We start from the raw sequence: 14,218 nt of genomic DNA on the forward strand, positions 1-14,218 counted from the left end.
TCAGTGCGGCCATACTGTGTACGCGCTCTCTAGCGTCCCCCCTTTGACCTTGATTAATTCATCGTATTTTCTTTAGTGTACATCGCAGAAAGTGTTGAAAGTAGTGATCAATTGCTGACGGCTAGACCTGGCATTCTTGGAGAGGTTTCTCCTAACTTTTTGCCTTCAGAGCTTATGTATTTGCTGACTTAGTTTTTGCTGGCCTTAACATTCTGCACACTTTACCACTGCGAACCACTTGCAAAGTGCATGTGCTCTCTTGCCTCAAAACATGGTAACATTGGCTTATACCCAATTGACATATTTAATTTACTTATAAGTCCCTAGTAAAGTACACTACATGTACCCAGGGCCTGTAAATGAAAGGCTACCAGTGAGCCTGCAGCACTGGTTGTGCAACCTACGTAAGTAGCCGTTTAAACTTGTCTCAGGTCTGCCATTGCAGAGCCTGTGTATGCAGTCTTAATCTGCTATGCTTACCTGGCAAAATAAACCTTTTGCTAGGCCCAAGCATTCCTTTTTAATTCATATAAGTCACCCATAAGGTATACCCTGAACAACTCTGAGGGCAGGTTGTAATGTAATTAAAAAGTAGGATATGTACTTTTAAGTTTCACATGTCCTGGCAGTGAAAACCTCTTAAATTTTGTTTTCCACTACTGCAAGGACTATCTCTCCCATAGGATAGCATTGGAGTTGCCTTATTACACTTTATAAGTGTTATTTCCAAATGGGATAGTATAATTGATTTATGTTTGGTGTCTCTGGAATCCTAATTTAAAATCCTAACCTATGGTGAAGTCAAATTTGAAATTACAATTCTGACAATGCCACTTTTAGAAAGTTGACATTTTCTTACCTTAGAAAATCATAGGAGAATGGATCACTTGTACCTGTATTACAACCAGGGTCTGGTATGTTAGCCATCTTAAAAACCCTCCTTCACGTAATAGATCACATGGACTAAGAGCTGCTATAGAATAGTAGCACTTCTATGTATGCACCGCATTGATTTTAACCTTGCCCCATCTCCAACTGAATAAAATTTCCTTGTTGCAGAGATGTAGGTAATATTAAATTCACTTCACTTACATTCACTTCATTTCTGGTCACTACTGTTGTCACTAGTACGCCTACCTCCAAGTGGAGAAAAGCATATTTTGAAAAATTACCCAATGATGATGCGTTCATGTTACGTAAGAAGCGGATAATCAAGATATACTGATCCGCCATTCCTGTACGTGAATGAGGGTTTTTAAGACGGCTAACATACCAGACCCTGGTTGTAATACAGGTAAAAGGGATCCATTCTCCTATGATTTTCTATCCTCGCCTAGAAGCTGAATGGATCTCAGTTTCTCTCTCCCTCCTCTGATTAAATAGTATTTTCTTACCTTAACCATTTGGTGCCTGCAGCCTGTTTCTGGTCATATGACTGTGTGTAGTTGATAGTTGGGCTTGGTGTATTCCTCCTAGACTGCCACACACATTGGCAGCTTAGGTGTGACTGGATGGACCATCACTGGCAGGATGGGAGGAAGGAGTTGGATCATGCCTTGCTTACATCTGAATAAGTTGTGTCCTGTCTCCATACAAAGGTCTGCATATCACCTTTAGTTAGTCTGTAACCAGTGCAGGGAAGGCAAGGGCATCTGTGCACTTCAAATGCATGCCTCCAGAAGCTGTCCCCCACTTCTAAGGCAAAATTGTGAATAAAACAAGGAACTCAGACCCCAGCACTTCAGTACATTTCTGGACCTGTGGATACATTGCCAGGAAGAACTGTTGTGCTGCTGTAGGTCTGCCACTCTGCTGGTCTCCTGCTTTGATGTGCAGACCTGCCTGCTGTCCTCTTGCCTAGGTGAGAAGGACTGGACCTGCATCTCTTGAACCCAAAACCCAGAAGGACTCCAAGGGCTAGTTGGCTGGGCTCCTGATCTGAAGCCTCAGGTACGGTCTGCTTTCAACGACCTTACATCTGCATCGGGAATCTACCATCTGTGAGTCTACCATGCCAAGTGTGCCACCCCAGTTCTGGATCCTTTGAAGTGGGCTTAAGTTACTTTAGCAGCCTCTGGATCCAGTCAAACCAACACATCTCCACTGCTGCGCAACGCAACCCCGAGCAGAACCAACACATATTCACTGCTGTGTAGATTGGGCTCATCGCAATTATACACATCACTGCTGCAACCCTCAACACCTTCGGAAACCGCCAATGTGCAGCGCATCCTCAGCACAGTTCCTCGCATCCCTTGTCAATGACAGCCATGACAACGGACTCTGCATCATAGCCTCACAGCTCTTGGGACCTAACGCATTGCCCCGACTGCACGCTGCATCCTTCGACACTAGACTTAACAGTGCAAGCCCCACCTACAGTATCCCCCACGATGACACGGGCTCTCGCATCGCAGCCTTGTTGTATCTCGGGAATCAACGCATCACTTCGACTGCGCAACATATTTTCCAACGTGGATCCTCACAACGCTCCGCAAACCAGGATTTAAGTTACCTTGTTCACTAGACCTAACTGGGTCCCTGTAGGTGGTCTGCACTCTGTTGTGGTCGGCATGACCTTGTGACTTTGTCCCAGTCTGGCGTGACCAGATATACACAGTTGGCGCTTTGGTCTTTTTTTGAGCCATTTTACCTAAAATTTTAAAAGACAAAATCTTTGGTTTCTACTAATTGGATTTTTGTCATTTTGGTCTTGTTTTATTTATTAAATTAAGTTCTAATTTTCTAACCTGATGTGGGATCTTTTTATGTGGTGTTTTAACTGTGTTACTGTTTGAAGTGCTGCACAAATACTTTACCCATTTCCTCTGACTGCACTGTGCCAAGCTACCAGGGGGTGAGCACAGGTTGATTTTGGGTTTGCTTGTGCCTTTCCCTGACTGGGACTGTGGTTGTTGCTTGACCAGGGTCACACCCCAGGCAACCAGTGACCCAATTTCTAACATTGACACTGGTACCATTTGTGCAGGGCCAAAACATATTTTCTGATTTGCAGAGAAGCTTCAAAAACAATCGAGTGGGACACTCTCTCTCAGTATTCACTAGTTGGTCATAGGAATTAAAGTAGCTCTTTTCATCATGTTTTTTCGGTTTATTAAAGTTAAGGCAAAGGCAGTTAAAATGTGATTATTTGTTTTATTGTTGAATCATGCACCATTGCACAAAAATAATGGGGTCTTCCAATATATTAACCCACTTTGGTGGATTTCTGATTTTTTTAATCTAAAGAGCATCCACTGGAAAGAAGCTCTCAACATTCTGAAGCTGGTGGTTTCTCGATCCGCAAGCCTGGTGTTACCCGCACACAAGCACAGCGGGCTATCGAAAATGGAGATAAGTCGACTTTGGAACACCTCGTCCAAGGAATTGCCTGGAAAAACTCTTGAGTTTCACTTCGACATTTCTGAGGTAAAGATGGAAGGCCTACTGGGTGAAAATAGGTATCACATGTATTACAGAAGCTCACACCTAACACAGACAAATAGCACAGGCATGTTGAAAACCCGAACGATGGAAGCACAATGCATGACAGAGCAAGGCACTTATAGGAGCCAATTGAATTGTCCATTTTTGGGAAGAAATCAGTTTCCAGTTCAGTCTAATGGACACTTTGTGATAGAGAATGCGTGCCAAAATACGTGATTTATCAATAAGCTTTGATAAATAATACATCTTGTCCGGAGTCTGCTCTAGACGTTAGATTTGAATCAAGTTCAGTAGGCCAGCACTTTGCTTTATCACTGGGTTTAACTCTCCTGCTCCTTAAAACACATTTCTAGATGAGATAACATTTAAAATTGAGATAATATTTGAATCAAGCCCTGGTCCGGTGACTTTGAAAATATATTTTTATCTCTGCTTATTACTAAATGTAATCTGGGCACATGTCACTATAATTAGTCTTTGTACTGAAAAAAGTCTTGTGAAGGAAGCTCATACTTCTGAATGCAATTCTTCAGCCATGCTCTGAACTGCATGCTTTGTCGAACAAGCACTCAGTCGAGCAGAGCGCTGCCTCGGTGTTCCACAGTGAAGCAAGCATCTCCTTCCCTCTTCACGCCACAGTGAGCCTGAGAGCAGCTGAGTTCATTCATCAATTATTGAGAGAGCAGAAACTGTTCAGGGCTTCCCATCTGGTTCTCTTGATGGGCTGTGGAGGCAGTGCTTGCAAAATTGACAGCAGCAGATCGAAAACAACTTGCCCTTTTTAAAAGGATGGGCGCAGCATGCAGCCATTGGTTTCACATTACAGCTTTTCATCTTCTTCATGATGTAAAATGACAAATGTAGTCTGCCTGGTGGTCTGTAATGGGAATGACCTGTCAGATGGAGTCGCAGTCAGATGATCTTGCAGCCCCATTATATTGGTGCTGCTAGCAGCCAAAACGATTTCTGTGTGTAGCACGCGTCTGTGTATCTTAACAAGTAAGGTGCTTCCGGGGAGGGGAAATTCTGGAAGCCACATTCATTGCTTAGTCTGCAAACATTAAGATTTAATGCATGGTTCAGAACGTCCGGACTATTTATCAAACAAAGACACAGGTGGAGCTAATGCAGGTTCTCTTCAATTCTCTAGTGTTTGCTCAGTGATCCGCTTTGCAGTGAGCTCTTCTTTTCTCTCCTTGAAGACTCCAATTATCGGAAGGCGCTTTGATGATTTGCAGAGTTCCTCAGGCCGCGATGGCAAGACAAGAGCAATGGCAGCCACTCGAAGTACATCCTCAACATCCTCTGGTTCCAATTCCAACGTGCTGGTCCCAGTGAGTTGGAAAAGGCCTCAGACCTCACAGGTAAAATTTAAATTTTAATGAGTATGTTGTGTTCAGCATGTTCTAATGAAGACCTTCTAGTCGACTTGAGTTGCAATTTGTGGGTAAATCAACCCAGTATGGGAGCCCTAACAGGTATGAACATGGTGGTGTTCTGGTACGGAGGCCTGACTGCACCATAAACTATGTTTGAATGAGTACTGTTTATGCTATCCTGTTGATCCCATTTAAGGAAAATGAGCAGCGTTGCTCTTGATAACGTAAGCAAGTAAAAAATAGTCAACCCTTCATTCACAAGGTGTAGTTGTAAATTCAGTGTTCAACTACAAGACAAGTGGAGCAACCTCTAAACCAGGGGAAGGCTGACCACATTTGCCCTTCTAAAATTGCTTTTAGGATGGGTAAGACGTAGGCCTGCACTGCAGTACATTTGCAGGTATGGCTCAAAGGTCACAACTGCCCATTCATTGTTGTGCTTATTGGAATTTAATTATTTGTTAGATTGCTCTCTTAAAGTGTTCCATGCTGAAAGGGGAACACGGTCATTTTGTGTTAGAAGCGCTAAATGTAAGCCAGCAGAGGCACTGAAGCAGAAGCTGAGAAATAAGAATGCACGAGAAATGTGTTTTCTATAGGTCTCAAGTACTTCGTGAAAGGAAAATGAAAACAATTTGTTTAAGGCAATAATTTCGAAAATTAACTTAATTGGCAATAAAATAAAAATATGTGAAAGCAAAGTTATGCTATTCCCCGTTACGTGGTGAATGTCCTTCAATTGATTTATTTTCACATAAACCAATAGATGCATGCCAGATTGATGTGAGGGTGAAAAGGGTTTTTTGTGAAAGATTTTTGGGGTACACCAAAAATGAGACTGTCATATACAGGATAGGTGAGGGAAGCTTCGAGGAATAGCGCTTACACGTGTTTCATGTTTCTCTAATGACTTTGCCCACTGGATGCTAAATGTGGCACTTCCCCCTTTTATGGTTTTTTACTATATAGTATGAAGTGATATCAATAGAGTGTCGATTGTTAATGGGAGAAGATATCAAAGTATGTTCCCCTGTTTAATACTATGTAGCAAGTATGCAATTTCAGCTTCTTGTGGTGCCTACCCTTCTTCCTTTTCTTCAACAATTGTATTGGATTATTTATGGCCTTAGCACATGCACCACAAAGCAAACAATATTTAGTGTCTCACACATACTCATTAATGCAGTGTCCCCTTATTCAAGAACAGTTTATTTCCAAGGCCATAATGCAGGAATTATTGAATTGTCCTAGGTAGGCCCAGACTATGGGAAACACAGCACTTTCCATATTGCTATGATACCTCGTTTGTGTCCTTGTGGGAGCATTGTGCTATAATCTTTATTCAGAAACCCTTTTTCTATACAGAGGTTCTTTGGAGCCTGCTGGTGTGTTTGCTCTGGGAATATATTATATATTTTTCATTAAAAAAGTGGTATTACATAGCTCAAAATGGTGGATAAAATAATTTGAGGCAAGCCTCAGTAATGCCCTTTAAAATCCTGCTTTTAGTATTCCAAACACAAACCTGATTAAAAGTTGCAAGAAAAATTATAATTGACCATAAATGCCCATGTTTACCACTGCATTATGAGAGAACTGATGGTATGTGAGCTAGCCACAAATAGTTTCATTTAAGGTTTAAGAGGAAAAAGGACAATGTTATTGGATGTACCAAGACGTAGAACTGTACAAAGAATTTATATTATAAGTGTATTGTCAATATTTTCTACATTTAATGTAAACACCGACCTTCAGAAAGATTGAATAAACCAATCTCTATGGAGAGCAAATTTGTCCTGGGGGTCGTTCTTGTTTCACTCTATTACAAATCTGAGGAGATATATCTTCAAACTTTTGCTTTGTTAGTTTATTTACTTATGTATAGCGCACTTCTACCATTGGTATGGCTTCTTAGTATCAATGGCTGCCTAGACAGTACATGATAACTGTGAACGAAATTGCAACACCTGAGAACTCAAATGCTTGTAATATCAGAGAATGGATTTAGAGTGTCAGAGAATATATTTATTAGATCTGAGAATTAAATCTTCACCCATGATAAATAGAAACCTCAAGAATAGATCACCCCATTGAGGGCAGACTCATCAACCCTAAGAATAGACTCAACAACCCTAATAACAAAATAATCTCCTGCAGAACAGAATCCTCAGATACATAACTCCGAGAATAGGATTAGAACCCCTTTATAATAGTATAAGACCCCTGAAAATGTGATCACCCCCCCCAGAAAATAGACACCACTCCAGAGAATGGAACCATCATCATTGAGAGTGAAATCATGACGACCCAGCATAGCCTAGGTATGGATGTCTAACTCTTGAGAACAGAATCACAACTCCAAGAACTGAAACATCACCTCCCACCCCCCCAAACTGAATAATACTTTTACAGAAGGTTACTTTCTTAGTCCTGGCTCCCCTTCAGTCATATTAATGGGATGTCCTAAGGTTTAGTGCGAGACAGAAAAACATAGTTTGCAAAGCAAACATGTGTTTGGGTGCCATGTGCATGCACACCACAAGTTTTGCCCTTTACCAAGAGTACTTACTGTATCACTTTAGTTCCTTTCTTCAACTTGAGGTGACCAGGACTGGCTTACAGGTCATGCTTCTCTACTTAGTTTCCTTAGCATGAGTATCCTGCTTCTTCTTCTTCCTTCATCCAAAGGCCGCTGGACTCACTCTTTAAGTGAGTCTCTATGCACATGTGGTGAGACCCTAGTCAGCATCGGTCACTTTTCAGCATTCTGTCTTCTTAAATATCATCTACTTGACTTACATGGGAGTTACACTACATGATGATGACGATATGAATTTGTATAGTGCAACAAATGCCCAAAGGCGCCAAGGCACTGGTTGCCAATCCCAAAAGTGCACATGCATCCTGTAAACATTATGTCATGGATTGTAGCTCACAAGCAGTTGTTTATCTTGATCGATCTATGTTAAAAAACGTATTTAGCTAGATTCTAGAGATTAGCAAGAATGCGTGCCTCCAGTGATTAACAATGATGCTTGCCTCCTTACAAACTACTGCTTTTCATTATTTCCATGAGTCTGAAGTAAAGGGTATACCTGGATATAATAGTTGTATTAGTAGTGCAAAGTCCTGTTTTCTCCTTAGTACCTGTCCCCCAGCCCTTCTCTGTGCCCTTGGTATAAATGGATAGAAAAGAACAGAGGTGAAGCACCTGGAAAACATTTAAGGGGGACAAGTCTTAGGCATCCATGTACCCGATCCCCAAAACTTTAATCCTTTGTTAATGTTAATTGTTTTACAAATCCCAATATCACTGCAAAAGCAGTCACTTAAGCTAAGTCTATTGACTAGTAGATCCCAGGAGTCTTTAGGAAAAAGGGAATTTTGACAACCAGTGCAAAGATCACTTTGGTAAGAATGTTTCTTAGAAAAGCAGGATATAATCATGACACCTAATAATGGAATCTGGACAGCTGGGAATTGCATTGTGACATCAGAACACTTGTACAGACTCATAATGCTTAAGTCCCAAGTATAGAAACATCAAACCAAATACCGTAATCTCAGTAGTTTATAAGAATATCCTCAAAGCCAACAACTGAATCATCACATCCAAAAACTGAATCATCTGCGAGAAACGGATCGCCCTACCCAAGAACAGAATCATTGTACCCAACGACAAAATCACTGAACCTGAGAATTAAATTATCATCGGGGAATCATCCTACCTGTGAAAGGAGTTCTACCTGAGAACCGAATCATCATAAATGAGAAAAAAGCCATAACACCTGAGAAAGAAACCATAATATTGGATACTGCAACCTTTACCCTGAAAACAGACTCATAAAACCCATATCCTAGTAACACAGTCAGATATCTGAGGATGGAACCATGACAGCTAAAAAACTAAATACATTACCTGAGGACAAAAGCATGACCGGTGAGAATGTAAGAGTGACTGCTGAGAAAGGAATAATGGTGGTAGCCAATGATACGGTAACATTCAAGAACAAAACTGTGATAGCTGAAAATGCTATTGTGATGGCCAGCAATTGAACCGCGAAGAGCAAGAATAGAATTGAGATATTAGGAACGTGATGGCCAAGAATGCAATTTTGACTTTTGTTTACCAAAAAGGGATTTTGCACTCAATCAGTAAACAGATGTCTGGCTAGAAGAATTACCACAAGTGCAGTCACGTGAAATGGATGCCAAAGAGTGCTTTATGGGATGCTTTGCAGCATCAGAAACAATGTGACCTGCAGACAAGCCACGTGGGTCTTCTTAGAAAGGATAAATCCTTCCAGTGTCCTCTCTAATGAGAGTGAGGGAGACATCCTACTGGCCAAAGAAAACATACTTCCAATACTACAGGATAAGAATTCCCTCAGAATCTCGTTTCTTGAGATTCAAGATTTGCAAAAAGTAGAAAGAAAAGAAATACTTATCGCACAGTGAATTATGCACATACATTGAGCATCTCTCTGCAGTCCCGGACATAAGAGATGACAGCAAGAACAGATCCTGTTCAGGCATGAAGGTCATGAATGTTGGGATAGGAGCTTCGTTTCTGGAGTCCTTTGACTAACTTTCCCATAAGAATTTGTCGGCTTTGCAGCTGAGCTTCAGAGAAGCTCAGAAGCCACTCGACACAACATTCTGAGCTTCAAAAATGCTCACTAAAGAATCTAGTTTTCTTCTCTTTGTCAGCAGCTAGACGCATTGCTTTTGTTTCTCAGACTCCAGCCACCACTGCCACTCAGCAGAGTGACTCACAGTATCCTCAAAACCATCTGCCCCATCTTGTGCCCCCCTTTGAAATCAGAGTCAAGCCTGTCAGATAATTCCATCACAATGCTGTCCTTTCCCTATGTTTGCCATTTGCATTCCATACACAGATAATGTTTGTAGCAAAATCCCAACGCTGTACAACGTCCGCTGTGACTTTGGGTAGAACATCGGGATTGAGTCTGGCCCCACTGCTGTAAGACTATTTTAACTATGAATAATATAGATAGGTAAATAGACCCATTAGTCATAGAAGTTACGTGTGTCTGGTACAGTTTGTGATCAGTGCTAAAGGCCTTTCCAGATTGTCCATAAGTATCCAGCTATCCCATAGTTATCTTTGATTTCCATTTGAATCTGAGGAATCAAAGTTACAGCAACATCAATTTACCCTGTAGTGTTGTCACTTGTATACAGAGGCCTGCACCATGGGCAGTACCTTACTGCTACACCTGGCACTGCTAGAAAAGAAATCCAGCATCCAACGTTGGGGCCACCAGCTTTCTCTGGATGAAAAATCAGCCTAGAATATTTCTTTTTATATCCAAACTGTTTTTGTCAGGGGCACTATAATCCAGGTTGAATATCGCCATATATTGCCCCATATCTTGAACATTATTGTTGGGAGCCAGAGCAAATGATATCATGGTGTGAGTGAATTAATTTTACTGACTGTTCAAACTAAAATATTTAAAAAGAGGAAGGCAGTCATGACAATTTTAGAACAGTGACACAGTGCCATGAATGTTGTTTTAATCTGTTTCCATGCATGGCAAGCTTGAAAATGACATATGTAATAATACCATGTATTATATTAGAACATTGCAATATTAAGAGTTCCATTTAAGACAATTAAGTGGCCCAGGGCCAGTAATGGGGAATATGGGCCGTCTGCTCCAACATTCCAATGTTTGTCTTTTTGTTTCTCCCTTTTTTGTTTAGAACATGTTACGCTAAGCCTAATAGTCTTTCTGTCTCAGGCTATGATTTTGATAAGCCCTCTCTCTTGTTATAGGCCTCACCTGTAGCTCAAGCCTATTACTCGGGCTTAGGGCTTTTAACAGCCAATATAGCCCTCGGGAGTGGTCTAGAATTCTATAGTAATGAGAATATTGATTTCATATGCATATAATTTGGTGAAATTGTATTTGATGATGTTCCCCAATCATCTCTATATATCCACTGTCTTCACTTAACTTTGTGTCAGAGAAAATAAATGATGTGAGTTTAGAAATAGTTTTACTCATGTTTGTTATGATGAATTGAAAACTCACGTGAAATAAATATTTCTTTATTTTTAGAAAAAGACCAGGGAAAAGTTAGTGAATGTTCTTTCGCTCTGCGGACAAGAAGTGGGTCTCAGCAAAAACCCATCCGTAAGTGAGAATGATTTTCACCAGTCAGTGCTTTTACAATTTGTCCTAATGTGAGGGCTGAGTTCAACGTGCAGTTGCTCAGCTGGTTCGTTATCCACCGATCTGTTTCTAATGTTTCCTGTTAGCATTGTAAAGTAATTTGTAGAACTCAGAAATTAGATTGTACTCTCTTAATCGAACTGAAAATCACACTTCTGTGTAGAGGTTTTTGCTATTTCCTTGCATTCATTCTGCATATTAAGAGCCGCATAGCTGTATTAAGTTAAAATGTTGTTAGCCTCACATAATGTAACCGGGAGCTGCTGGTGGGAAGGGGTGCACCTGACCATTCACAAGGGTGTTGGATCTCAATGAAATGCCAGCCCAGTGCTCTGCTTCTCTGAGAACTATAATGTGATGAGGTCTAGAGGCGTTTGTCTTGAAGAAGAAAACATGTGCCTGCTCTTTATACTGTCTAGAATGCAGTGTTGGAGAGCTCCAAAAGGAAATCATGCCCATGGATATTTATTCTTGAATCCTGAGTACTAAGAGCCTCATTATGAGGTCCCTGGTTTTGGTCCCATTAAATTCCCTCCCTTCAACCCTCCTTAAGCTTCCAGGGTTACTGGTAACTCCTGCAGGGGCATATTTAGCAAGGCTTAATGAGTTGAACCCTGAGGCGGCCACTAGGAAATGAGGAATTATCAGGTGAATCAAAAAAAATTCTGGGTTTGACTCCACCCCCGCTCCCCCCCCCATAGATTCTCATTTCCAGCCTGAACTTCAGCTGGAACCTCTGGGTGAAACAAAATAGATCCACAGTGCTTCTGGGCGAGGGATCTAATGTTTCCGATTGGGCCAGTAGTCTGTGTTAGTAGCCCCCTCTGAAATTAAAAGGGGCCTCCTAATGTGAACCTAAGTAACCAACCATCCCTGTAATAGGGCACGCTTCATCATGTGTATCCTCTACGTCTGCATGTACCACTCATGGCACAAATGTGATGAAATCAACCAAAAGCCCTAGACCCATATTAAGTAATGGGGCACTGCTCCTGTTTGCGCCATGGCACACCTTTAAACAGGTGCACTGGGCACAAACTGGGACAGTGCATCCTAATGCAATCAATTCCTTGCCCCGAGGGCAGCCGCAAATTCACGACTGCCCCACAGGCAATGCTTTAGTGAAGGAAGGAGCAGCTGTTTGTAGCAACCGCTCCATCTTTTATTGTGCAGGCTGCAACGACCTGCACTTCAAGGAGAGCACAGAAATCCCCCTGACTACATGCGCCTGCACATGCTGAGGTATCAATGGGATCCCCTTCATCCCCTCTAATTGCCACTTTGTGATGCCGTAAGATCAAGTCCTAATGGCCTTTTTTACCTCTGTTCCCCCCATCCATACTATAGCGTGGCGCAGAGACAAAGTGTTTCTCCCATTTGCATGGTCCATGAGCCCATGCAATTGAAGGCGCTACCTCTTGAGATAGCATTGGTGCTATATGTGTGCAGGCGCTATTAGTATTATATAAGGGGGTCACACAAGCGTCTGCATCCCTTTGTGTAATACAACAGTTCCCCAGAAGCACAGAAAACATGTGCATATGCCCTTTGCACACGTAGGGCACTTTTATGTAGTATGGCCCCTGGTCTCCCTCTCCAGACGGTCTGCAATTTGTCTCCTTCCATCTGCCTGATCTGTCTTCATCTGATTATGTTGAAACAATCCCTGAAAGTTCAGCTAACAGCGCCAAGACCAAACCTGCCCTTTAAGTCTTCCTTCGGCAGCAAGAAAAGTAATTCATTACTGTACAGAGAGCTGGCTAATACACAATTGGTAATAAAACCCTGTTGTGACTTAGGGGTCGACTTTAGCCACCATCTTTAGACAAGAACTCATTTAGAGAATCTAGGTATTGTTGGCCAAAAGTATTATGTCAGATCCTGATCCAGTACAAAACAGGGTGAGTGTCATCCAGCTCACGAATACCTTTCATACTCATCTAAGGATACAAAGATAATATTGGCTTAGAAGGTGGCAAACGGAAGAAACTTTTCAGTTACATACAGAGCACTAGCAGCCAACTGCACTTTTTAGAAAGATAATGCAGCCACTAACTTATTTGTTAAAATTAGTAAGCTCGATGGTTATAAATGCTACAGTATTCATTGGCTCATCAGTATGAATGGCCTACTTGCCAAAGTGGGGCATATCTAATATCAAAAGATATGTGGTTTGCTAAAGTGTTGTTTTCATCAAACTGCCACCATAATGCTGAATGAAAACGCATTGGAATTAACGGAGAAGAACAAGATCATGTTTTGAACAGACATGCATTTTGAGGCCCCTCTGAAAACCAAAATATTTTGTTCCTCACTTTTAATGGGATGGGATAAAACACCTCGGCAGATATGAAGTGAAAGGCTTTCCCATCCTTTAACATAACCGTGATTTTGGGGAAAACAACCATAGAGTGACTATACCAAATGCGAAGCTGGGTGCATAAACTGATAAATCCACTGTGCATTTCCCCAAGACTACCTGAGGAAGTGACTCAAGAATAATCAGGAGTCTTTAAATGTTACTTTTTTCACACATTGGTGGCCAGTCCTCGTTGCTTAGGATATATACCCTCTTAATCCTGGCAGCATACTTAATCTCGCCCCAGTATTTAGGTCCAATGCTGGTTAGTCAGATGTTTTTAAGGCAGCTACAACTAAAGGCTAGTCCCTTAATCTGTACAGGATGAGACCATCTGACCATGCCAGAAAACCAAAGAAGGAAGACCTCTGGTCTTGCCTGCCCTTTACAACCCGGTTGTGTCCGATTCAAAATATCTCAATTAGTCAGACACAAGGCAGGGGGAAACTAAAGAGCACAACAAGGACTCTGCCACACAGATGGCAAGTGGGAAGCAAAAAAAACAGCAAGTCAGAGAGCCTAAGAAAAAAGACGAGGAAGATAGGGAAAAGGAGCGAAGAAAAGTCGGAGTGAACAATTAGTGAGGAAGTCAAGATAAATTAATGCAAAGGAAGATAGTCCCAACAGCTTCCGCTTCCAGTAGAAGTGAACATAGAGCATCACGGCAGGGTTTGTCGAATCTTCTGTCTTGATCTAGCAAACACCAGACTTGATGCAGCAAAACCACAAAACTCTAGAGTGATTTACTGCGACACTAATGTGAAAGATCAAAGACGAATCCAGGTTGATAAACTGTAGATTTCTCAACTTCACCAGAATATAAACTTGTC

General features: G+C 41.6%; 1 protein-coding gene across 2 annotated transcripts in view; it reads left to right on the plus strand.

The window, feature by feature from the left end:
• Positions 1-14,218, plus strand: part of FRY (FRY microtubule binding protein) — a 778,582-nt gene that overhangs the window by 655,548 nt on the left and 108,816 nt on the right. For both annotated transcript variants that reach the window (XM_078657150.1, XM_078657151.1), the window contains exons 48-50: positions 3,250-3,429; positions 4,650-4,811; positions 10,916-10,990. In XM_078657150.1, the coding sequence (XP_078513276.1) occupies positions 3,250-3,429; positions 4,650-4,811; positions 10,916-10,990 (417 nt within the window). The remainder of the gene's footprint in view (positions 1-3,249; positions 3,430-4,649; positions 4,812-10,915; positions 10,991-14,218) is intronic.

Source organism: Lissotriton helveticus, chromosome 8, assembly GCF_964261635.1.
Source record: "Lissotriton helveticus chromosome 8, aLisHel1.1, whole genome shotgun sequence".
Taxonomy (NCBI): Eukaryota; Metazoa; Chordata; class Amphibia; order Caudata; family Salamandridae; genus Lissotriton; species Lissotriton helveticus.